At 44.7% G+C, this 26,181-nt stretch overlaps 2 protein-coding genes across 9 annotated transcripts in view; one reads left to right on the top strand and one right to left on the bottom strand.

The window, feature by feature from the left end:
- Window positions 1-4,119, top strand: part of KCNG2 (potassium voltage-gated channel modifier subfamily G member 2) — a 53,359-nt gene extending 49,240 nt beyond the window's left edge. For all 5 annotated transcript variants that reach the window (XM_023919621.2, XM_086843085.1, XM_086843091.1 and 2 more), the window contains exon 3: window positions 1,751-4,119. In XM_023919621.2, coding sequence (XP_023775389.2) covers window positions 1,751-2,545 — 795 coding nt within the window. In that variant the 3' untranslated portion in view covers window positions 2,546-4,119. The remainder of the gene's footprint in view (window positions 1-1,750) is intronic.
- A 3,726-nt stretch (window positions 4,120-7,845) lies between these two features.
- The window catches only part of SLC66A2 (solute carrier family 66 member 2), a 64,642-nt gene continuing 46,306 nt past the window's right edge, over window positions 7,846-26,181 (bottom strand). For all 4 annotated transcript variants that reach the window (XM_086843160.1, XM_086843146.1, XM_086843153.1 and 1 more), the window contains one exon: window positions 7,846-10,611. In XM_086843160.1, the coding sequence (XP_086699286.1) occupies window positions 10,404-10,611 (208 nt within the window). In that variant the 3' untranslated portion in view covers window positions 7,846-10,403. The remainder of the gene's footprint in view (window positions 10,612-26,181) is intronic.

Raw genomic sequence — 26,181 nt, forward strand, 5'->3', positions numbered from 1 at the left:
GGTACATCATGTGCCAATTGAGAGTGGAATATAAAACAAAAATCTATAAACACAAGGCATTACCATTTTTTTATTGTGGTTACTACAAGGACCGTAAATGCTGGCTCTGAGGATTCCTTTTCACATCTGTTTTTCTTGTTGACATCTCTTCAGTTATTGTCTCAATCTCCTTTTAAGTGTAAGATGTGCAGGGTGCCTCAGCATTTTGGTTATCATATTGAGGTAACCCAAGGCTTTGCATTCAGTGTGAGGACTGCTGGCAGTGCAACATCCCTTGAAACATATCTAGTCCCACCACATTTTGGGAAAGGCTGCAGTTAGTGAAGAGGGCAAAAGCCTCATCAGTCTTTTGTTGCTTCCTTTTCAAACAGGGAAAAAACCTGTACATACACACTTCAAGAGGGATGAAGTTAGGATGTGGTGCTGTGCATTAAAAATTTCCTTGGCTCTCTGGAGCAAAAGACTCCTGTGGCTGAGTATGTGGGCAGAACTGTTAATACATGTGCCAGGTTCTCAGCTTCTCCAGTGGTGAAATGGGGACCAGCTTGACACAGCCTCGCCATTCTCAACTGATGTTTTATTGTTATAATTTGGCATAGGCAAGCAAAACAAGGTTGGGCATTGGGACCTAATACCTGCTGCATCCAGTGGGAGCCACACACCCCACTAGCCTGGATGGACTCCCTACAACAAACTGTTTCACAAACTGCTCAAACTGGCACACTGAATAAATATACACTTCCCTTAAATAAGCATACACTTGCCTTCCACATAAAGCCCCCAGAGCATTCACACTTTTCTATGAGCATTTACAGAGGAAACAGCACTAGCCCTATAATTGTCCACATCAAAATCTGTTTATTTAGAGAAGTTGCTTATTATTCAGCTGGAGGTACCAGGAGTGATATAGCAGAGAATTGCCACAGTATTAACAACCCAGGAGTGGCCATCACCACCAGCATTATTGTTTATTGCCTTTCCTGTGCACTGAGGCTGACTTGTTTACAAGCATCATAACTAAAGAGCCAGAGCTCTCCTTATTTGCCACCAAGTGAGCCTGCAGGGAAGAGCAGGGGAAGAAAGCTTGGGGAAGGCATTGTGGTCACTAGTTGTTACAGGTGCAGTAACTAAAAACACATTGTCTCTCCATACCCTGCTCTATCCTGTGGTATTTTTTCTGTAAGAAATGCCTACATTTCTCAGTATTTTATATAAGCTTTTGACTGTAGGGGTAGTGTGTTAATAAATGTTCGCTGGAATATAAAATATGCACTTGTATTTAGTGAATAATAGATTATAGATCCAAGCATATCACTTAAAATGCTGTAGGTGTTTATGAGCCATTAGTAGGCAATTTATTATTGATCAAGAAGGGAAGGAAGGATCACACTTTTATTACAATCCGTGAATCCTGTATTGATCCTTTTTAAAAGGTGTTCAAGTCTTGGTTAAAAATGGAGTGTGAGCCACTGGCCCTTTAGCAGTATGCTCTCTGCCTAACAGCTGATAAGATCACACCAGGTTCTCGGCAGCTTTGGGACACTCCAGAGCACTGCTGACCTTTCCCACAGTCAAACATGTATCCTCTGGTTTTAGTACCTCTCAGAAGCCATGATTTTGCTTTGGTACATCACGATTTGTATCAATTCCACATGGTGCTTCCCTTTAAGAACTGACACTCTCTTTGTTTCACTCCCTCTAAATATGCTTCTCCCCTCTTTTATGTGTCTCCCGCTCCTCTTCTCCGCAGGGTGAATGCTCACAAAAGTGCTACGACATCTTTGTGCTGGAGACGGTGTGTGTGGCGTGGTTTTCCTTTGAGTTCCTGCTGCGATCCATCCAGGCAGAAAACAAGTGTGCTTTCCTGAAAACCCCGCTCAACATCATCGACATCCTGGCCATTCTGCCTTTCTACGTCTCTCTCATTGTGGATGTGGTTTCCACAAAAAACAGCAGCAAGCCTGGAGGGGGAGCTGGGAACAAGTACCTGGAGCGCGTGGGGCTGGTGCTGCGCTTCCTGCGGGCGCTGCGCATCCTGTACGTGATGCGGCTGGCGCGGCACTCGCTGGGGCTGCAGACGCTGGGGCTCACCGTGCGCCGCTGCACGCGCGAGTTCGGGCTGCTCCTGCTCTTCCTCTGCGTCGCCATGGCCCTCTTCTCGCCGCTGGTCTACTTGGCCGAGAGCGAGCTGGGAGCCAAGCAAGAGTTCACCAGCGTCCCCACCAGCTACTGGTGGGCTGTGATCTCCATGACAACTGTTGGCTACGGGGACATGGTGCCCCGTAGCATCCCCGGACAGGTGGTAGCCCTGAGCAGTATCTTGAGTGGGATTTTGCTGATGGCTTTCCCGGTCACGTCCATCTTTCATACCTTTTCCCGTTCCTACAGCGAGCTGAAGGAGCAGCAGCAGCGAGTAGCCAGCAGGCAGCTGCGCCAGTGGCAAGAGAACACCGAGTTCTCAGGTGGTGACAGTACAAGGGGGCTCAGTGCCACATTCCCACCAAGTGCTGGTGAGCAGGAGGGTCTGCCCTTGGCAGGCCAGTAAGCCAAGAGAAGTTCTTGACCCTGAAGACCTGAGGACATACATTGGCAGCACAAGATGCAGTGGACAGGGGAGGTCAGTTCTGCAAGAATACCGTGAACTGCATAAATGAGGGGCAGACACACACAAGGTTTCTCCAAAGACCAACTTCTGATCTTAAGGGACCTCTGAAAAGTACCCCTAGAAATTCTACCAAGTACAGCTCTGCTCCATTGCTTTTCTTAGAGCTTTTCTATCGAGCAAGTATTTTTGTGTACGCCCAAGGAGCAGCCATTGAACACAGCCAGCCAGCAGAATGTAATGTGAAGCACAGCCTGTGCCAGGTACCGTATGGCAGAGCAACCAGCGTGCCACCTCATCCCTACCCTGCTCAGTGGCACTCCCCGGGCGAGGGGCTGCGCAAGGGGCTCCCCGTGCTGCAACGCCCCACAGCACGTTTGTTTTGGCAGCACCACCAAGGAACACAACCTGAGATAAGCCAAGGGGTGAGGGCAAGAGAAGGGCAGAAGCATCCCTTCAGCTTTACCAGGGGCTTGCTTTTGTCTTCTACAGATGAGGCAGCGCAACCGGCTCTGAATTGTGTGTGACCACAGTTTGCATTATTTAGTGGAGATGCATATTTACCATCCTAAGCTTTGTATCTTAGTCCCATGGCAGAAATACAAAAAAATCTTCCCGACTATGGTACTGATTAACCTGGTTATTTTTCCTTTGCTAACAGTCAAACATAAAAAATACCATTATAAATGATGATGTTTCTCCACTTTCTGTTAACTATTTCCATCTCTCATGTATTGAGAAATGTGTTTAACCAGTCTGAACTACATGTAGCTGAAAGAGGGGAGGGTGATGTTAAACCAGCTGGTGATGTTAAGCCACCAGTTCCTCAGTGGTGGTGGCTGCACCGAGTGCAGTTACATGCAAACAGGAGTAGGGGAGCAGTACAGACCTGGTGAAGCCAGCGATACACCTTCAGTGGGCTCTGGCCTGAGCTGCAGTGCAGCAGCTGTGCTCTGCGTTAGGAGTAGCCTTTTGGTTTTGACCTCCTGCTAAGAAAAATACAATCCTGTCATTAGAACAAGTGTTCTGGCTCTTCTTCCTGATTTTCCAAGGTTTTAAGTCAGTTTAAAGGGAAAATGAATCATATGGTGGCATCTGCATGCTTGCTTATTGATGCCAGCCCCATGCATGAGCTTTCCAGCCCCCACCCTGGAGGAGCTGTGTCCAAGTCAGGATGCTGTGTGGGTCTTTCCGTGCTCCTACAGGTGGGATGTGATCAGGGAATGGAGGGAGAAGGAACCCAACAGTCTCTTGTACCTACACTCCTGTTTGTACTAAAGCCATGCAGTGTCACCCTCCATATTCTCCACCCACCAGGAAGGGAACAAAACCTGATATACTGAAGATGGGATTTGTCTGGTGTGTTGCTTTTTTTGTTGTTGGGATTTTTTTTGCCTCAGAATATGTTGTAAAACCAATCCTACATTAGCAAACTGTTGTATTAAGCCATTCCTTATAGGAATGAAGCAAGGGAAATGGAAAAGTTACACTTTATTTTAATAAATTTTAAAAGCTTTGTGGCTGACTGTGTCTGGTGATTTGGGTGTGGGGGGGGAGGTGGTGTTTCCCCATGCTGATGTGACATAACACTTGTTACTTGCTGCTGAGCACTGCAGGAGATGGAGGCAGCAAAACTGAGCCCCCCCTTCTGTGCAGGATGCACCTGGGTCAGCAAAGCCCCAGCTGTATTGAACTGCAGGCAAAGCACACGCAGGTGCCCATCCTTCATGGTCCAGCAGCACCGGGAACACATCTGCTCCTTGTGCTGGAGAAGAGGGCCAAGGGCTGGTGGCTGGGCTGACTCAGACTCTCAGCTAAGCAAGGCCAGCCAGCACTGGGTTGCTGTGACTCATGAAATATTTTGGTTTTTTTATTCCCGGTGTGGGCATTTCTTTCATTAAGGATTATTAAGGTCTGACATCAGGGATGCAGCTTTGCAGCCAGCTGATTGCAAACCAGCAAAGGGAGCAGTGGTGGGGGGACAGTGTGGCCTGGTGCTGAGGGGCAGCACTGCATCTTCTGGTGGCATTCAGATGCTCAGTCTTAAGGTGGCACCCGACAGACTCACTAGGTGGACTCACAAGCACACTGCTCATGGTGATTTGGTTCATGCACACCAGGTGTGTTTCATGCTCCATCTCCAGTGTGAATGAAGTGACCACGGCTAGTGTACATGGAGGGTGCAGGATGCATGTCCTCAAGGTCGTGAAACCCAACAAACTGAAAGCACCCTTACCTTACTACTAGAAAAGCCACGTTGGAGTGGACATCCTTGCAGAATGAAGAGTTTCACACTTGCAGTGCTAGCAAATAACCATGAATCAATGCAGCTTTTGCCCTTGCAGCATGAAAAAACAGTGCTGGGACAGCAAACTGCAGCTCAGCAGCTGTGTAGAAAAAGACTGATGACACATACTGTATTACTGCTGTTCTCCATCAAGTTGCTATTGTCCTACAACAGTGAGTTCTTTGTATTTTTCAAAAGGCACATAATTAATTCCAGCACGCACAGAGTTTTAATAAAGTGACAAAACCCATTCATTATGTCTCCTAGTCAAAGCCTGTATTTTAATAAAGTTTCATTTCATCTATTGGGATGACAGATGAGGAAACAAATATAAACCAGGAACCTTTTAAACAAATTATTTTTGGAAGCTTCATAAAGTTGTGATGTGCACATTGCCAGACATAAAAGACACTCAGAGGAGAATGAATTTCACCCAGGGCAGCTGTTGTTATGGGTGATGCTTATTACTTTTGATCAGCTGCTGGAGAATGTTGGTTTTGTTGTGTATGGTGGTTGGGTTTTTTTGACACAGCACACAGATGATTTTAAGGCCATTTATCTTTAATAAATGCCATACTGCTGACTGCAGACACACCAGTGCCAGCAGGTAGTTATACCTGTTTCTTTGAACAACTAAGTGCTTCACAGTCGTAGCACACTAGCTTTGCCTCAAGGAAAAAGAAAAAAAAGGAAACAAATATTCCTCTCTCTCATATGGGACAAAGATTTCAAACGTGAGCAAAGCCACCTCTTCTACATGTCCACCGTGCTGGCAGCATGTGTGGATCTGGACCTACAAATTTTGGCAGCTGGCAACACTAGTCATGAAAACCATAACTTAGCAGAGTTAAGGATGTGTTAACTGGTAAAGGGACAGAGTTGAAGGGAACAGCATGAAGTCAAACACAACTTCAGCTCATACAGTGCATGTGCACAGCCACCTCCTACCACACAGCAGCCTCAGTTAAGAAAAAGCAGTAATGCAAAGAAAAATGTGATGCTGGTGTCATCTTCTCAACTGTAAACGGGACAGAGGCTGCTGTCCCACACTGCTGAGGCCAGAACAGGCACAGGCTATGGCAGCCTTGCAGCAGATGCTTCAGGGGGAAGAGCATCCTTGGCCTTCCCTTGGCACCTACAAGGCACAGGCCTAGAGGACTGTGAAGCCTTGGCATGGAAGACGACAGAGGCACATGGAAGGGGTGATGGGTAGAGAAATCCAGCGTGGTGCTGCTGGATCATCTGTGGCTGAGCAAAGCCCCTCAGTCTCTCAGCTAGCACCTACCAGAGCCAAGTGCACCTAAGCCGGGACACAGAAGGGCAAGAGGGGGGTCTGAAATGCTGTGTTTGCTGTCGGTGCATTTCTAGATGCTGACATCCACTTGGGACTGGCTGCTTTACAAGGCTGTTTACAGGAAGACCTGCCCCTGCCCCGGGGTGAACCTCACATTATGTTCTAGTTCCTGTCTTTTAATTACTGCTGTTGGCACAGGTATCCAGGCAATGTTTTATTTATTGGCACACTGTTAACTTACATATTGATGTCTTCTTTCTTACAGAAAGCCTCCAACAAAGCTACGATTGTCAGTCAGGTCCTTGAAGTCTGCTTGGCTCTCGAGCCTAAGGATCACAATCACATTTAACAAACAGATCATGTGGGCCAATTTTTGCTTAATACCCAGTACCAAATGTGAGCTTTATTTTACGTCTTAAAATGTTTTTAATTTCAGCTAACTGCAATTAAACATCTAACTAACTGCAATCTCAAACATCTAACCATGACATTTCTCCCTCCCTGGAGCCGAAGTGCAGACCACTGCCTGCCATGCACAGCAGAGGGAGAGATTTGCCCTGAGGGAGGCCTGGGGCAGCACTGCATCAGCCAGCAGGGCCAGGCTGCTGCCCTGGCTGCCGCAGCACCCAGAGATGGGGTTCCCCATTGTTTCATTTGGGGCCAGCCCCACCACTGCTTTCCCCACAGTGAATGCCAAAGCAGCAGCCAGTAACACCAGCACTGTCTGGGAGAGAAGGTGCAGGCACTGCAAGTGTTGAGCAGGCTTGACTGCTCTAAGAACTGCTTGGGTCTCTACTGCCAGCAGACTGCAACAAAGCAGGCAGGGTTTCCTCCCCGCCCTCACGTCCCTCCTCCTTCCCCCCCACTTCACTGGTTTACCTATCTTTACCTTCATGTTTTTGTTTTCCTTCTTTCCCTTCCCTTCAGGAATATCACCCTTCAGCCCTTTATTTGAGCAAGCTCAGTCTCCCCCACATCTCTCCTCCCGCCCTTCCCAACCCTCTTTGCTATGCCTCCAGCCCTCCCTCCTCCCCATCTCCCCTTCTGTAGCTCCTGCAGTCATTGCACAGACCAGTATCAGACCACCTCTCCATGCCAGAGCAGCCCAACATCCTGGATCAGCAGCCTGGCAGGATCCAGGAGGTGCATAGCGGCTTCAAGGCTGCTCCTGAACAGTCTTGGCTTATTTTCCCATCCAGAATGAACAGGGAGGGTGGCCAAGACTTCTCTTGGGGCAGCAGTTGGCCATGAGATGACAGACTCGGTGTTCTCATCTTCTGTGCAGAGGCTGCCAAGAGCACATCCCTCATCTGTGTCCCATCTTCAACCTCATTCTGCAGTCTGCACGACTGACAGTTCTTTTAAAGCTACATAATAATCTGTTAGTAATTTGTTTTTTACTGTAAGCTTTGCAAACACAAATAACTTCTGTGGTCTCAATGGTTAAGTTTACCCTGGTATGCATGGAAGAGCAGGGGACAGAAATCCAGAATCCCTGCTGTGCATCATGACTTCAGGACAATTTATGCCTTGTGCTTACTCACTCATCAGAAGGAAAAACCACACTAGTTATTCATATCAACAATGCTCCTGACAAGATGATTAATAGTAAGAGTTAAGAAGCACACATTTTGTACCTGAACAAAACAAAGCAACACTGCATTTTATATATAATAGGTAATTTTTATTAAAAAAAAACATTGCAACTGACAGAAAAAATAAAGTCCATGAAATGTGCCATACATTCAAAGAGATGCATTTAAAGTAAGCGATTTCTTACTCTCTGAGGTGATCATTGAAACAGATACTTCCTGACAATCAGAGAACAAAACAAAAGTTCTGTAACACTTTGTCCCTAAAGTACCTTGCAAGAAGTTCTAGAGTTCCTGGCCAAGAGTCCTACTTGCTAAATGCCACATACAGAAGATGATTTGGACGTGGTTTCACTGGCTTCTCTTCCAGCATTTGCTGCTCTGGTGTAAATGAGACTGGTCTGCAGAGCTCGCTGGTTTAGGTACAGATGACAGACTCAAGAATCCACCCAAGGAAGAATTCCAAAAGGAAAAAAACCAGAAATTGTTTTATCCTCAGTAATATCTGTAGTTCAAAGCCGAAGAGGTGGCCAAAAGTGTGCACTCCCAGGTGAAGCTATAACATACAAAAGTATGTTTCTTACGAACCATTAATTTCTTACATCCCTGTTTTGCAGAGTATTAGAAAAAGACCACCAAATACAAAAATCTTACCATTACAAGTTATTAAAAAACCCTTCAGACCATTAAAACACACAAGAAAGTGTTTGTTTTCAAACAGTAGAAATACAATCCTCATTAAAGCAGCATACCGGAGAAGCCAGTTGTTAAGTTTTCAATTAAAAAAGACAAAAGCCCAGATGTTCTTGTAACACAACCAGAACATTGGAGAAAAGAGGAACAAAACATTCACAGTCTGCCATGCTGAGTACATTGTCTTTGTAAGGTCACTTCAGGCCTAGAAGGGTATGGTATTGAACAAAGAGCATGGAGTCAGTGCCTGGGCACAGTGTGATTCCCCTCCGCTGCACAGTCTGCCACCAATGAAGACAGTCCAGACTCAAATTGTGAGGTTCCCAAAGAAAGTGTGGTAAACATCTGATTTACACACTGAAGTTATCAAGCCTCAGACTTGCTGCCACTGCTAAGAAAGCATAAGCTCTTGGGTTATTCTTAGAGAAAAAAATTATTCTGAAAAATCTGTTGTCCACCTTGCCTGAGGCCAGACAGGACTCACGCAGCAGACGGAGAAAGCCTCATGAAGGAAGCAGCACAGGCATAGCTGTTCCTGGGACCAAGGGCCTTGCTATGGCCTCCTCACATCACCTGGGACAGTTTCATGACAGCAGTGTCACAACAGGAGCCCAGGGGTTTGGTCACAGCCCCCAGGGGTCCACACCACCAGCACCTGCACATCACAGACAGAGCACAGTGACCTATGCTGGCTAATAGCCTTTAGAGACAACATCTACATAAACTCTGCTCTTTCAGCTTTCTCATTCCCTCTCAGTACAGGCTGCTGAGTCTTCTAAAAGAGAAGAATCTTTTCTTTAAGAGCCTAAAAGTTCACAACAGTTAAAGGAAAACATGGACTCCTTCCTTGTTGGGCCAATGTAGGAAACACCCCAAAACATAAACAGGTTCTTGTTTGGCATTGAACAATGAACACGAATCTCAGCCTCCACAAATCAAGCTGTCAGATGCTGGTCCTACTCCAGGGGATACAGCTTTTTCTCTGTCTCAAACTTCTTCATCTCTGCGACAATGAAAGTGGACCTGCTTCTATCTTTGTGGCTCAATCACCATCTATAAATACTTGCCTAGCAATACTGTCAACACTCATCTGCTGGCCCCTTGGTTTGGGAAAGACACCCTCCAGCCCAGCTCTGTCCTGTGCACAGCTGCAGGGGCAGTGCTGCTCCCCCAGGTGAAGGGCAGGCTATTCCCACACCCCATAGTTTCAAAGCATGACCACCTAAGTTCCCTACAGTCTCCTGCTGGCTCCTCCTTTGGCCTGGATGCCTGACTGGCTGTGCCAGCTCTAAATGTGACTCCAGCACCATCAGACCCCCTCCATCATCTCCTCCATGTGTCCTCCTGCAGCGGGGATGAACACCTGCTCACTTTTAGCTTTACAGCATCTGTGGCTGCTCACCGCTTTGCAGGGCCTCCCACCCCCACCTTCTCTCACCAGACACCCTTACAGAGAAAAGAGAAAGCTCCTGGATTTGCTCTTCAATACTTCTTCCTCCATCGTGGAGATACTGAATGCTAGTAATATGCCACAAACTTCCCGCCAATATACAGACTTTATACTATATAAATAGGTAGAGGTTTCCAACAAAATATCCTATAATTTCTGTGGTGTAACATTTTTAAATAGCATTAAAAACACAAACCATCCAGCCCTTGTGATTAAATATACAAACATTTGTGAATTAATAAGGCTCATAGGTACATATGCAAAAATAAAGTGCCCCTCCCCCCACCAAGAAACAGTTCTTTACAGCTAAGTCTGAAAACAGAGGAAGTTATGTAACCCAGAACCTCCTGAGCTGGACGTGCAGCCGTATTTTCCATCTTTGCTCTCATTTCTGCTTTCAACTTGGCAACACAGGAGTATTTACAAGTGGAAGAAGAGATGCCATGGCTGACTCCACTGACCTGCAGCCTGCATAGCCAAGTTCTTCACAGGGCCTTGGTGCTGGCTGGGTGTGCAGTGTGGGACACGGGCTTCTGAGGGTAGTGGCTGTACAAGTAAACCTGCAACAGGATAGCGATGTCCACAAATACCTGCAGGAGTCCACAGATGGAGAACTGGAAAGGGGCCTGATTCAGGATGAAGTAAACAGTCTTGAACGTGTCCCCACTGGTCCACATGAGCACCATCTTGATGCTAAAAGACAGAAAAAAGGGAAGAGTATTTACTGAGTAGAACTTGGCTTTGGATTAGATCTGCTGTGCCAGAGGATCCCACCTACTGCAGCTAGGATTTATACCCAACAGTGGGCTGGGACTCCCCTTGACAGGGGCAGACAGCATGCCCAGTTGAGACAGGCAGCACTGTACTTGGAAAAGAGGATCAAATTCTCTGCTCCACAAACTGCAGGACTTTTATCTCAGCAATTACAGCTCCAAACACCTGTGGCTATGAAGGTATCCAACATTTTAAAATATCCAGCTAGAATATTTGCCTCAGTGGTGCTCTGTAAACATGACTGCCACATGCTGATAGCATTGACCATAAACTGAGGTAAAACAGTGCATGGAAAAGAACAGCAATTCATCCCAGCAGGTACTTCTTATGTGTGCCATTCTGTGCTCATGCAAAGCAAAGTAACACACAGATTGCTCTCTCATGCGTGCACACGTTTATCATCTGCTGAAACAAACAAAATAGATAGAAGAAACCACTCCTTACTGCAGAAAATGAGTAACCAAAAAAAGCAGACAGACAGACTGTCCAATAATACAGAAAGAGGAGAAATTACATGCCTGCAGCTGTTACTGGAAGGATGAACAGCAGTAGGGATTTTTATCAAGGACACAGATCAAGAGCAATGCTCAGAGTTCCTTTTAATAACCAAACTTGCTTTCATCTTGTTCTTCTGCTAAGCATTCCCTGTCCTGTAGTCCAGCTCCTGCTCCCCCACATCAGAAGAAACTCTGAGGAATAGAAGCAAGTTCTTCAAACAGACCAAATTATTTTCAGTGTCCTCAACAAAATGTGAACAACCAAACCTGGAAGGCTGTTTCTGAGCTTCCAGCACTTTATCAGGAGAGCTTTTTAAGCAGCTGGAGAAGCAGCAGTGGACAAAAGCTTTGTAGTTCACAGTACGAGCACTGTACATGATTTGTCATAATTACAAGCAATTTACGTTTTGCAGCACAGACTCCAATTCATCACACACACAGTCAGGCCCATGCAGCAGGGTAGGACTTAATGTTCATTTTTCAAACACTCAAATACAGGCAGGAGCTCACAGGATTTGTGCTTTGGGCACAAGCACACAATGCCATTGCAAGCCAAATGCTGCAGCCCATTCTTTCCCCACACGGGAAAGGTGACCAAGAGCATCAGTTTGTACAGCCCCATCACACTATGGAAACAGGAGCCTTTTGTAACTCGGGTCATGTAGCCCAGAGCACAAAACAGGTCTACAGTCAGGACCTTCCACAGAATCTATGTGAAACTGCAAGCAAGGATATGGGGTTGAGTTAGCAGTCACTCCCCAGCCAAGGTCATTCTAAAAGCGTCAATAAGTAAATCAGAGAAAGAAAACAACTGCTGAACTCTACACATGATTTGTGCTTGGTGCAAACAGCCTGCATCACCTGCCCTGTGCATGTTCCCAGTTACACCAAGTCACCTTACATCACACTTTACAGGACATTTATAGATGCAGGCAGTGGTCAGAATTGATGGAAATTTTAATTAGGAGAGCAGCAAACTCTGAGGGTAATAAAAACTGGCACCTTACTTGCTGGCAGTCGGTATTTCTCCTCCTTTGATTTTAAGGGTATCAGTGTTTCCTGGACAACTGATTACTATTTAATTGTGAATCTGTCCTAGCATGGCAAGGGGCCCTCACTAAAAACACATGCTCAACCATGTTCAAACTAACTGCTCACTGTTGACAGAAGGGCAATTCAGGATACCATGAGATAACTAAATAGGAATTTAACAAATATCCTTAATACAAAGGATATTTGCCACTTATTCCCAGTGGAGAAAGCCAGCTGGGTTTTTAAAGTGACCTTACAGTGCAGTGCAGTTGCAGAGGAGAAGATACAGAGTCAGAAGATGTACAACCTATAGAAGAGTTAACGCCCTCAAAGGAAGAATAATCAATCACTGAGGGAAAACTTAAGGACACCCACAGTTCAGCAGCACCACAGGAGCCAAGCACACCTCTAGCTGTGTCACATGCTGTGTCAAGTTTGCCAGAGAAAGTCTGTGTTTTGCTAGGAAGCCACCTGTGAACTCAACAGTCTGCAATACCGGCTGGAAAACTTGGTGCATGTTCTGACAGCCTTTGCATGTTCCAGAGCCCACACTTCAGCTCATACATCTGACACTCAAGGACATCATCAACATGCCCGGAATTCTCACTAGGACATGACCACACTCCACACACATGAAAATCTCAACCTGTCCTTGACAAAAATGATCTTAAAAATATGCTACAGGGAGTTTAAAGAGCTAATGCCACTGGTCTGTGTTCCAAAAAACAACACCTTTCTCTGCTTGGACAAAGCACCAGCAAAAACCTGCAAATCAAGGTACAATGAAAATAAAATACAGAAAACACTTGACATCCCACAACACTCAACCCTACAGCTGCACCAAAGTTCTCAGGCCTGATGCAAAATAACAACTGTGGGAGTGCTGGCTGCCCTCCCAGAGGAGAGGCTGGGACTGGACAAAAGGAGCACATCCAGCAGAGACCAAAAGGTGCATGGGGTAAGCACAAAGAGCTTAACAAGGAAATGGGGACAGTGTCATGCAAGAGGTAAGAAAAGGCAATGAAGGGCCACAGAGGAAAGCAAAGGAGACAGCAGAGGAGGCAAGAGGTTGGTCAGATGAGAAGAGTATAGAAAAAAAGGGACTGGAACAGAACAGGAAATGACAGGAACAAAAAAAGAACTGGAAACTTGGTACACAAGTCCTTGAAAATGACCTGAATTTGGGGTAGACAGTTTGTGTAGCAAGGTTTTGGTAGCAGGGGCCAGAGAGGCAGGCTACCAAGTGACTTCTGTGAGAAGCTGCCAGAAACCTCCCCTAAATCCAAGAGAGCCAATGCCAGCTGGCTCCAAGATGGACTTGCCACTGGCAAAGGCTGAGCTCATCAATGACAGTGGTAGCACCTCTGGGATAACATATTTAAGAAGGGGGAAAAAACTGTTGAACTACACAGCAGACAGGTGAGCAAAGTGAGAACATGCAAGTGGAACAGCCCTGCAGACACCAAGGTCAACACAGAAGGAGGAGGAAGAGGTGCCCCAGGCACTGGAACAGAGATTCCTCTGCAGCCTATGATGAACACCATGGTGAAGCAGCTGTGCCCCTGCAGCCCATGGAGGTCCACTGGGGAGCAGAGATCCACCCTGGAGTAGGTGGATGCCCAAAGGAGGTTATGACCCCATGGGAAGCCTGTAATAGAGCAGGTCCCTGGCAGGATCATGTAGGTCCATGGAAAGTGTGGCCCAAAGCAGCAAAGCTGGATCAGCTTCAGGACTTGTGACCCTTGGGAAGACTGATGATGGAGCAATCTGTTCCCAAAGGACTGCACCCCATGGAAAAGACACAGGAAAAAGATCCACACTGGAGCAGTTCATGAGGAACCGCATTCCATGGGAAGGAACCACACTGAAAAAGTTCGTGAAGCACTGTCTCCCTGGGAGGAATCTCAAATGAAGTGGGGAAAGAGCATGAAGAGGATGGAGAATTAAACAATGTGTGATGAACTGCAATCCTCATTCCCTGTCCCTCTGGGCCATTTGTGGGAGAAAGTAGAGAAGATGAAATAAAATTGAGCTTGGGAAGAAGAGAGAGGTCTGGGGAAGCTGTTTCAAGATTTGGGTTTATTTCTCATTATTGTACTCTGATTTTGATTTGCAATAAATTAAATCAATTTCCTTGAGTGGAGTCTGTTTTGCCTGTGATGGTAACTGGTGAGTGATCTCCCTCTCCTTATCTTGATCCATGCGCTTTTTGTTGCAATTTTCTCTCCCCTGTCAGCCAAGAAGCAGGAGCAGTATGAGTGCTCCTTGGTGAGTGCACAGTGAGCACCTGGCATCATCCAACATCAACCCACAATAAGGGTAAAGCTAGGGAATGAACAAAGAGGTGCGTACTGGTCCAGGACCCTCATCTCACCACTCCAATCACCCTGAAAAGCCCCCAGTACCCTCTCCAAGTCAGTACGTGTCTCACTCCTCCAGTGCTCACTCCAGGGAGAGGAAAAGCTACAACTGCTGTTGGCTCTCATCTCAACCTGCACCTGTTTACACACACGGCCTCAAAGTTTCAGCTTGCTGAGAAACCTGTCGGGTGTTTGTGTGGCACCTTGGGGGAAACAGAGCTGGCCCTGCCCCGACTACCACATCACAGGCCTGAGACAGACTGGATGAAGCTTACACCATCAACACAGCTTCTGTCAAGTCCTAGTTTCCAGATTCTCAGTAATGGCCCTCCCCCCAGTTTGGGATTTGCAATTGCTCTGTCCTTGCTGCATATGCAGATGTCACTTGCAATGATGCAGCGGTGCATGTATGACTATGAGGGATGGATGGCATGGATACACTGTCGCTGTTCTCATACCTTGCAGCTATTGTGTCACTTCAGGATGCCACATTGCACAGAAGAGCCAGTTTTTGTCTGCAGCTTCTCAACTTTACCCAGTCACCTGGGGAAGAGAGGTAATTCTTATATTTGTTCTTACTTTTGAGGTAGACAAGAAAGACACCATTCTACCTCAGGCAGATAGCTGCCTCTTACCTGACCTGGTGGAGAAAAGAGCAGGGTCTGCGAAAAAGGGAGAATTTTATCACCTAGAAGAAATGGGAATTTTCAGCTGGTTTTGGAGAAGAGGGGAGAGCACATCTAAGCCCTTGCTCCACTGCTCTATAGTAACCCTGTATTTGCTGAGTGAGTCACAGAATCATTAGGTTGGAAAAGATCTGTAAGATCACTGAGCTCAACCATTAACCTAAACTCACCCAACCATGCCAAGTCCACCTCTAAGCCACACTCCTATATGGCGCATCTGCACACCATTTGAATATCTCCATATTCAGGTGGATGTCAACCAGCACTCCCAGGTCCTTTTCTGCTGAGGATTTCTCCAGCCACTCTTTCACAAGCCTGTAGCTTGGGCTTGTTGCAACCCAAGCGCAGGACCCGGCATTTGGTCTTGGTGATGCTCATACAACCAACCTCAGCCCATGGATCTGCACCTTTGCCGTGTGCCAGGTGTTGAAGGCTGGTAGATCACAGACTCTGGCACACCAAAGACTGACCCTTGGCTTCACAGTGAAAGAGAAAATGCTGCACTGCTAATGCAGAGGAGGCTTTGCTACAATAGGCAATCAGGGCCCACCATCAACACTGCCTGAGACTGGAGAGCACGGCACAAAGAGGCTGCGTGCAGCAAAAAATTTCCAAGACTATCTCATGAACACCAACTTCACACTCCATCTTCCTGCTATCTGCAAAGTCACACAAGCCAAGCTGTTCTGTGCAGCACTAGCTACAAAACAAAGCAGGACTTAGGAGTAAATATTTCTTTCCTTAAATAGCCCCAAGCTAAGCTGGGGAGATGCGGAAGGTAGGAAATGCTCACCTTGTCGATATGGAGGATATGCTCTAGGAGGACAGCACAACTGCTCTTAGCACAAATGAGAAAGCAGGTTAGGGGTGAGCAGTGCCAGAAAGCAACCTGGGGATGCAGAAATAAACAAATGGCAGTATTTGTCTGTGTAACAACAGAGATGCCAACTGGAGAGGCAGGAACTGCGTTCAAATAGCTGGTATTGCCAGAGGCTGAGGCAGACTTGTGGTAAAAATAGCACTTCCCAGTAATGTACATCAGCACCGCAGTATCCAATGACAACAAACCTCCTAAAAAGCAAGCACCTTCCTCACAGCTGAGCTGGATAGAAGGAGTTGTTAATGTAGTAAGAGCCAGTGCCAAGTCTGTGTAAATTGCAAACGACCACAAAGAGGAAAAGCTGGTATTATTTCAACTATTTTTAAAATCTGAAAGAGCACTTATTTATTCTGCTGCTAGAATAAATTCTCAGAGAGACACCAGCCCTTCTGATCAGATACTAGGCTAGGGGTGGGTTGCTAAATGATGGTTTTTAATATGGTAATACAAAAATGCCCTATGGTGCTGCTCTTCTCTACCACTGATAGCAGATTTCATAAACAAGCTGCACCCGTCTTCATTTGCTAAATAAATTACATGCTGGAAAACAGTATTCACTTTTCTCATGGAATAACTTGTTTCATTCAGGTTCCCTGTATGTTGTATATTAATCATCAAGTGACAGGAGCTAGAGGTAAAAAACAGCTACCAGTAACAGAGTATCTGCAGTCAGTCAACAAAACTTATTTTTTATAGAATTATTTCTGAAATTATTTAGATGTAGAAAGAGCTACATTCAAAAGAGGAAAAAACCTCAAACCATATTCTGTTGCTTCTTTCTGTGGAACCATACTAGAGGCTGAGTAATTTACAAAACAATTATATCTGCCAGATATTCAGGTTCAATCTGCCTTATCCAGCACTAATACTATTCTAATCAAAGCTTTTCAGCATCTTCATCCCTTCTGCACAAAACCTGGCTGCAACAGTGTCAAGTCTCTGATTTTCCCTCAGAGTCTTTGCACACTCTGCTCAGCATTAATCACTTGTAGATCATCACACCTTTCGTCTTTTTTTATCTGAAAGAACAAAACTTTTGTACCAAAAAGAAGGATCTTGTAAAAGAACATGAGATATGAAGCCCCTCTTCCACTTCCCTGGTGAACCAGTCTGCCTTAAGCCTGTTGCAACCATCCATCCAAACAGCAGCAGGGCTGCAGAGCAGCAGTTTGCAGAACACAAGCTGGGACTGAGCACAAAACATGCAGAAGAAAAGACACTTGCTTCCTGTTTGCACTGCAGATATTCTCACACTGATGTTATGACTCTGCATGTTTGTAGCTTAACACACAAACCCAAAAATACCCTGCATGCTGGAAGACACTGAGAGAATCAGATATTAGACGGTGACTTCCATTGAAAAATCCTGTAGTGGTTTGAGCAGGCATTTCAGCACAAATAGCAACAGGAGGTACGTGCTGCCCTGATGTAATTACATCCTGCTACAGTCAAAAACTTAGGGCTCACTGTGCTCAGACACTTAATGAACTCAAAACTTCTAAGTTATGCTTGATAAGAGAAAAAAACACTATAGTTTATTGACCTTTACCTACATAAAGAAGATAATTAGCCTGGAGTCTTTGTTCAAGAATCAGTGGAAGTCCACAACTTCCACACATCATGGCCTGACATTACAGCCACATCTTGGCCATGACACAGGTTCTGCCAAATCAGGAAATCTGATTAGACTGACACAGTTTCACACATTTCTTCATATATTAGCACTCGACTTTCATATATGCTAAAACACAGTGACGAATCTTTGAATGATGGGATACAAAAACAGAATAAGGTAATTCAAAAGCTGACAATATAGTATTTTGTTCAGGAATTAAGTTCACACAGAAGCAGCCTATCAGTGACTATTTTCAACACTGCATTTGGTTTTGGCAAGAGAGAAAGAAGGTACAGAAGGTATCTTTCCAGCAACCTTTTAAGCTGCTACCTCCCACAAGTCATTTGCACAGGAATGTCTGGAAGAGGAAGCAGATTCAGTTGTAACATCCTGACTTTGGAAAACTTTCAGCTCCCATTTGCAGCTCCAAAATAGTCTGCTTAGAAAAGACAGCAAGCATCCCTAACACTGCACTTCAATCAGAGAGGCTGGTCTGCCAACAGCAGTGAAACACAGACCAGAAAACATGAAACATGAATGCCGTGTTATTTTTAACACTGCACAAAACAAACAAAAATTAATAGAGTATTTGTTTCTGACAAAATGCCATATGGCTTAACAGAAAAAGGAGTCCTCCTCATACTAACCAAACTGCTTAGCCTGCCAAAAACTATTAAAAGGAAAAGAAGAAAAAGAAAACACACGGATCAGATATCCAAAGTGTCTGAAGTTTGAAAACATGGAAACTAAGTGTGCATACCCTAAGACAGGTCCTTCTGTGTGAACGAGCAAAGATCTTGTTTTAAATATTGCACAGCCAGCTGGGAATCCAAGCATGAAACTGTTCACTAGTCCTACGTGCCCTGCTTGGTGTGGGTGCCTTACCTCACTTCTCAGCAATTCCTCTGAGGCTGAAGCAGCACTGACCATCTCCAGAGAAAGACATTTGTATAGCCCCACAATACTAGCAGGAATTAAGAGGAGCATGCAGCAAGAGAGATCCAGCATTTATTTTGGACCTCTGTAACCAAGCTGAAGCAGTTGACTTAAAGCCATATCCACAAGCAATTGATACCACAGTCAGCTGTAATCCAAGAGCAAATTTTCTAAAAGTTCCTGTGATTTTCAGGGACTGAAAATGTTTCCATCAATGGGGAAACATGAAATGCACTATTTCACTCTGAAACACCATCAGGCCAACAAACCCAGAAAGGTGCACCTAAACAAAAAAGTTTCACAGAAAAACAGGATAAATTGGTATTTGTCAATATTTTTTTCATTAATCTCTGTTTTCTAAACTCCCAAGAATGGCAGTGTTAGGCATTTTGATCCCATGTTGCATATCCACCCAAAAGCCAGTATTTATTAGAGCATGTCTATGAAAACACAGTCAAGGGGAAACTACAAGACATGCTGCACGGGGCTGGTAGACAGTCCAGGATCACTAATATGGCCTCCAACTATGCCAAGCATCTGTACCTAAAGTTCAGTCTGTAGGGGTGCAGAAACTGGTAACCCTTAACAGACACGAAGTACTTCTAGTACTCTACAACTTGTGTTGTAAAGAAGAGCAGCAGGTCTTAAACAGGACAAAAACTCCCGAGTTTTGTGAAGCAGCATGAAAATAAACCTCTTCTGTGGATCAGAGGAGTGATTTGAGTCACAATTCACACCAGTGCCCTTTCTGCAGGAGACACATATGGATGCCAGCCAGACTGCAAAGCTCAGGTCTGCTTAGGCATGTGGTATGAACACAGATCAGACAGGCTCTGCTTCTGCTGCTGGTGAACTGGGAAGCTTGAGACCTGCTGCCATGGCAGGGACCAGGTTTCCTCTGGTGCCAGGGCAGAAAACCATGTCCTGCACCTCTCACAATAACTGCAGTCAGCTGCAGTCAGCCAATGCACGATACTGTCAACATAATGAGGATGGTGTAGAGCACACCTAAATCACACCATCCTTCAACATCTCACTTGTGAAGTTGTTCTCGAGGATCTGTCCCTGCTTCCCTGTCTCTCACCTCCCACTAACAGCACTGCAGTTGGTGGAGCTGCAGGCACAGCTGCTGGCTCATGCTGCTCTAGATGCTCTCCTGCTGCCCATCTTCTCTCCAGCCACTTGGCACAGCCCACCCTGGGGCCCCACATCATGCACTGAAAGGTGGGTGATAAAAGGGCTTGCTGCCATGCAAGGGCACAGGGAAACAAATCCCAGGAAGCAGCATTCCTTCCCATCGGGCTTGCTTCCTGCAGGGTGAGTTGGCATGCCACATCCCAGTAGCTGCAGCCTGCCCACTGCCAGGAGGGACATCACTGCTATGTCCTGCAAGGCCAGTACCATGAAATAGCAACATAATGTCCCTGTGCAACACCATTCAGTGTATTTCCTGCTCTAAATAACTTGGGACTAATTCAATTTGAAAGGTAATAAAAAGACATGAGGGAATACAGGTTTGCTTCAGCATAGCTATATATACCAAGGCTGAAAGCAATGCTTTTAAATCTTCCTTTCTTCCTGACCTAGACAACCAAGAGATCATCAGACCCTTCATCCAACTCGAGGTAATATGAGCACATTTTCCTTCATCTTCATATGATAACAAGAACATAGCTTGAACACACTTCTAGTATTCTACTTTAATAACTGCAATTACCTCTTTGCTCAACATACACAAAGTAACAGTCCCACCTCTAGTGCTTTCTTTGTTCTAGATGACTGGAGTTCACTTGTCTTCAAAGCCAGCTTCCACAAGGACAAAACCTAATGATGTTGCAGTCTTTACTTTTCATGAATAATTACATATCTCAGCTAGTAAAAATGCTTCCACATTCTATGAAAACACTGGGGAAATTAAAATCCCAAACACACAAGTGGGTAAAAGAAGAGTGATCACTCAGGGACAAAGTCCAGATTACCGTCTGGAAAGAAATTATAGATATTTGCAAGAGCAAAGCTTGCATTCTCCTCCATAACACCTTAGCACTGTAAGGAAATAATGGCAGACCTGGCAGTGTTAGGTCAATGGCTGTAATCAAGTAACGTTAAGACAAGGTCAGTAATCTTAGAGGTTTCTTCCAACCTTATTGATTCTGTGAAATAACCCCTTGCAAGCTCTGTATGAAGGCATGTCACCACCTAATTCTTTATCTGGAATGCCAGGTTTCTCCCTTTGCTTACACATGCTCATGTGCACACAGAGGTGCAGAAGTGAAGTTACTGGTGACAGTGACACACCATACACCTCTTTGCTTCTCAAAGCAAAGCCCAGTGGGAAGGCTGTGCTTTGTCAGCACGAAACAACCCTTTCTGAGCCACTTTCCACATTGTCACTGACCCATGGTGGCTGCAGAGCTTTGAAGTCCTGCTGTAGGCAGAAATTAATGATGTAGGGAAGAAATAAAAGCATCACGATCACATCCCAAACAAAATAGCATGAAACAAATCTTAAAATTTCAGCCCAAGTAGGATTTTTGCAGTTCAAGAAGGATGGACATCCCCTAGCCTATCTTCATTACCAAACTCTTGCCATCTGCTGCCTTCTACGCTGTAAGTCCTGTTTTAGGAAGTTCTCTAATACAAGACTTAGTATCTGACAGGACAAGGCTTCCACAACTACCCTGAAAGCTTGCCTGACAATACCAGAACATCTGGCTAGACATGTAATTCCCTTACATGATGTAGACATATATCATTCCTAGCCATCCTCCCCAAAACAAACTAAAACCCTGCCTTTTGGACTTGTTGAAACACGTTTTTCTGATATCAAGATTTTTTTTCTTTCTACATTCCACTCAAGAATACTATGAGCACTTCCTCCCAGTCTCAGCTTTTGGGAACATCATTCAGTATGTCAGTCTCTGTACTTCCCACTCTTCTGTTTGCTTGTCCCCCTGTATCTGAGGAGCAGGGGACCAAACACACCATTACAGGTTGAAGCTGAAAGAGAAAATCTCTGTAGCTGACCCACTCGCATCTGCCTGACTTCCATCACTCTCTACCCAATTCTTCCCAGCAGTCTTTCTGGACCACCCTGCAAAGTCACTTCCTGAGCTAAGGTTCCTTGATCTCTTTTTTTCTGCTGTTCTGGCTCATCTGTAAACTACTCAAATTACTCACCACTTTGCTGACTTTACAGATCTTCATCACAGTCAGTATATTACCATTATGGCTGTTTGCATCCTTGCATCTCAACCTACATTTCTTCAAACTCAAATCTCAGTTTACTTCCATTCCATATTTCTAATCCCACTCACTCCTACTGCACTGAGGCAGACAGCTCTGCAACAACTAAGCAGGTATCTTAACCCACTTACACAACTGGCTGTGGTGAACTCTTACAAAACAATACAGGTGCTGGAATGTCAAGAACAGAGGCACTTTTGTTTCCAAATTTGTTCGGTAACAGGGGAAGACAACATTTTTAGAAAACTTTAATCTCTCCAGTATCTTCATGACAGGCTCAATTCACACCTTTTGTGCCTTGACATGACCTTGTCTATGCAAAATGCCTTGCATGACACTTCCTTGCCAGAGGAAGATGAAGTACCTAAACTTAATGGAATGGTTTTGTAACACAAGTACAATAAATTTTCTCTTGTAATTCAAATTCTCAGGGAACACAGAAAAGCACCTACCGAGAGAGCACTCATTAAACATAGCAGCAGAGCTTTATTCCTATTACTGTACAGAAGCCTTGAACTATTTGTAAAAGATGAATGCTTTTGGGTTTGAAGAAATTTGCTTTGAATTTACTTTTTCAACTGAGGAGATGAGGTGCCAGGGGAAGAGAAATGAGGAAGAGGTTCAATATGGGCAAGAACTTTAGCAGTCCACACTGTGCTACAGCCTTAGAGATGCTTAAGGGAAGTGGATACTGCTGCTCACACTGACAGAAGTGCTGGGAGGCTGAGGGAAGGAAGGTCTCCCTCCTGGATTTTTCCACCTGTCCCTTTCCTCAGTTCCTGAAATTCTCAGATGTGTTGAGTGTACAGGGCATAAAGAACTATCTTTGGAGCCTCATACTGTGCTGCTGCAGGTCTTGAGAGAATAGCTCTGGGGAGACACAGCAGGCAAGCACAGAGGTGACTGCAGTGCTGGCCCAGCACAGCAATCCACAGGCCATAGATCTGCAGAGAGTCAAGCAGCAAGTGCAGGTCCTTGAACCTGGGTCTGAAAAGAGGGTCTGGAGGAGAGAATCCACTTAATTCCTAGGATCAGAACAAAATAGTTTCAGTCCATCAGTTCACATGCTGACAGGACTCTGCTGTCATCCTGAGTGCACTGAGACCAAGCATGCCTATCTTCTTGATGTAGTAACACTTTCAAGGAAGAAGAAATTAGAAATCTTCTGAGGACTACAGACTACTTTTCTTTAAACTCTTAGCCTTAAAACAGGCAGATTTGGGAACAGAATCTGATGTTCCTTCTGCCTACTAGAACTATTACAAATGAAAAGGTTAAGAAAGAAGACAAGCTGTTTGTAGTAAGCTTTACAGCTGTACAAAAACCTTGTCCATCTAGTCATGAAAATTGTTCACTGACTACTATGCAAACCTGGATGTGTATGCAAAGTCCAGAAATGAAAAACCTTGGAATATTTTACATAAAAGCCATGATAAAGGACAATAGCAAGCAGCTGATCAGTGCTAGAAGCAAAAGAGGAAATGTCATCAAAGATAAACAATCCCCAGAAAACTACAAATGCTGGCTGGAGCCACAGAAGTAATGACAACAATTTTGTCGGCCCACAGAAAAAACTAAGGAACTGAGTAGACAAAGGACAGACAATCACAGAACTACAGTAAATTGTATGTATAGTTTAAAATAGGCAATTTGTAAGCCCAAATCAGAGTGACAGTTCTGATGAGTGCAATAGGAAAGGCAGCAAAACTAAGGAATGGGCTATACAGCCCTAAGTACAAACAACTTTTAAGTAGAGCTACTAATTTCACATTTACCCAATGTAGCTCATGCTTGATTTCTCTATTTGCCAGGGTCCCATATTTAACTTTTAGATCCTAACTAGTCCCTTGAGAACTACTTTCTCTTTCATAAGTTAGTCCCTACTGCTGTCTGCACAATGCATTATGCAGTGAAAACTTGCTTCTTAGTTGGGTCAGATGATTTGAATCCACTAAACTGTATTGGGGGAGGTTTTGTTTGTTTGTACTAAATGGCCCTCACCTCTCACACCCTCTTCCATGTTCTCTTTTCAATATATAAAGCAGCTGCTATTTTAAGAGTAACAGAAGAACTGCTTAATCAGGACCTGGAGGGTACAATGCCAAAGCCTGTGGGAAACAGTTCTCTCTCTACTCAGCATCTTCCTTGGTGTTAGTTCTGGACTGGACACAACTTACTCCTAACTCAGGTCTCCACTGTACTGGTCAGTGTCTGCTTTGTGTATGTGGCATACTCAGGAAAGGAAATCTCTCTCATAGGCATCCATTATCCCTACTCCTATTTCTTTGATTCTGTTCTCATACATACAATTTCTGACACTGATAAACAGGAGCTGAAGAGAAAAAAACCCGTAACATTCAATATGGCCATTGCCTGCATCATTCTTTTTACTTCCCTTCTTTCTAGACCTTTTTAAAGCTCTTTTCCAGTTAATTTCTCTTACTTCTTTATGGAGCCTCCCAAAAAAAAGCACAGATGTGTAACAAAGTTGCCAGAACAGATGTGAATTGCCTCCCTTTTTAATCAAACTAAATTTATTTTGAGAAAGCTAATACATAGTTGGTCCTTGAGCAGAAACATGTACAAGTCTTGCCACTCCCCTCTAGCACAGGGGTTTGTTTTCTTTTATATAGAATAAAAGAAGGAACTCAAAAGTTACTCCAAAGGAATTCAGTGAAGCTGTTTCACTTAATCACAAATAAAAAATTCCCTCAGGTTAAAATATCCCAAGAAACCACAGTATTTTTAGACCACTTGCCCAATCTCCTTAAATCTAAAATCTCAGTGAAGGATGTGGTCAGCCCAGACATTGGTTAGCCAGTCCTGAAAAAAGCCTTCAACATCTGTTTATCACAGCAACTGGTTAACACAATACAGGCATTCATTGACATCTTTCACAATACAGCTTTCATTAATCATCACAGCATTTGAATAAATCCAGGATTTGTCTCTGGGACAAACACTGTTCTCAGAAGTCAAAAGTTACTCCTGAAAAATGATATAAAGATCTGCATATCTCATAAAGAAAAAAAGTTATAGAGCAGTATTCAATAAAAGCAACCAACAATAAAATTTATCTTTCTAAGAAATACTGTCTTCTGGTGTTTTTAATATTATCTATAGAGAAGAAAAGTAAATAATATATTAAATATATATTCATATTAGAATCATTTAATAGAATGTGTTTCTTTCATATGTCTTTATACTGTACTCATTTCACTGGATAAATTTCAGATAAACACTTGCTGATAACAAGCTCACAGCTGCAGCACACCTTATAAAACATTTCTGAATGAAAAAGCTCCTTATAATTTGCAGCTCTTGACTCCAGCAGCTTCTGAGACAATAAATGCCAATTGTTTCTTCTTCAGTGATTTTTGCTTTTTAAAACAGGATAATCACTGTGACTGACCCAGCACTGCCACAGGAGGGACTAAATTAATATTTCTCTTTCATAGCACAATAACCCAATTGAATGAAATCCTGAGATTATCCTCATTCAGCCTTTTCAGACTAGATTTCTCAAGACAGTCTCCTATCAACACATAAGCAGAGTCACTGATTGTATTGGCTGTCTCCAGGCAGTGAAATTCTGTGCTCCTGACCCAATGTCAGCCAAACACAGCAGTCAAAGTCATGCAGAAAGGTCATGCTCCTTCCAAGCAGACTGAAAGCAGTCCATGAGCAAGGAGACAGACCTGGGAAACTACCTGCAGAGGGATGACACAGATTTTCCCTGGTTGTGTCCTTCCGACCCTGGAGCTGCAAGTGCATCCCTGAGCCAGGCACAGCAAGGGCCATCCCATGCCCAGGATGCAGTCAGGGAAGAGACAACAGTGCATATCAGGATCTCACCTACTGCTGCAAAAAGACCTTGCTTTTTTGAACCCACATGTTTCCAAACTAACAACTGACAGGCACATTTGGGTAGCCAATGGGCTGTGGCTTCTGAGATTTCAAGATATGCAGCCCAGTCCTACTGCCAGACCTTTCTTGGACCTGGGAAGATTGTGCCATGCAGCAGCTCTGACTGAAAAGAAATGCTTCACCATGGGGTTTGAGCAGCAGCTGGCAGTCAAAAAGGGTTACTGCCAGGTGATTTTTGAGACGCCCTTGCAAAAGGCCCCCCTACAAGAATTCCACAAAAGCTGTTGTCCACACAAGGATGTAATTCTCCCAGTGCACTGAACTCTGTGTGCAGCAATGCCAGATCCAAAGTCAACCTTCCTACCCTTTC

Source organism: Cyanistes caeruleus, chromosome 1 (assembly GCF_971803275.1).
Source record: "Cyanistes caeruleus chromosome 1, bCyaCae1.hap1.1, whole genome shotgun sequence".
Classification (NCBI taxonomy): Eukaryota; Metazoa; Chordata; class Aves; order Passeriformes; family Paridae; genus Cyanistes; species Cyanistes caeruleus.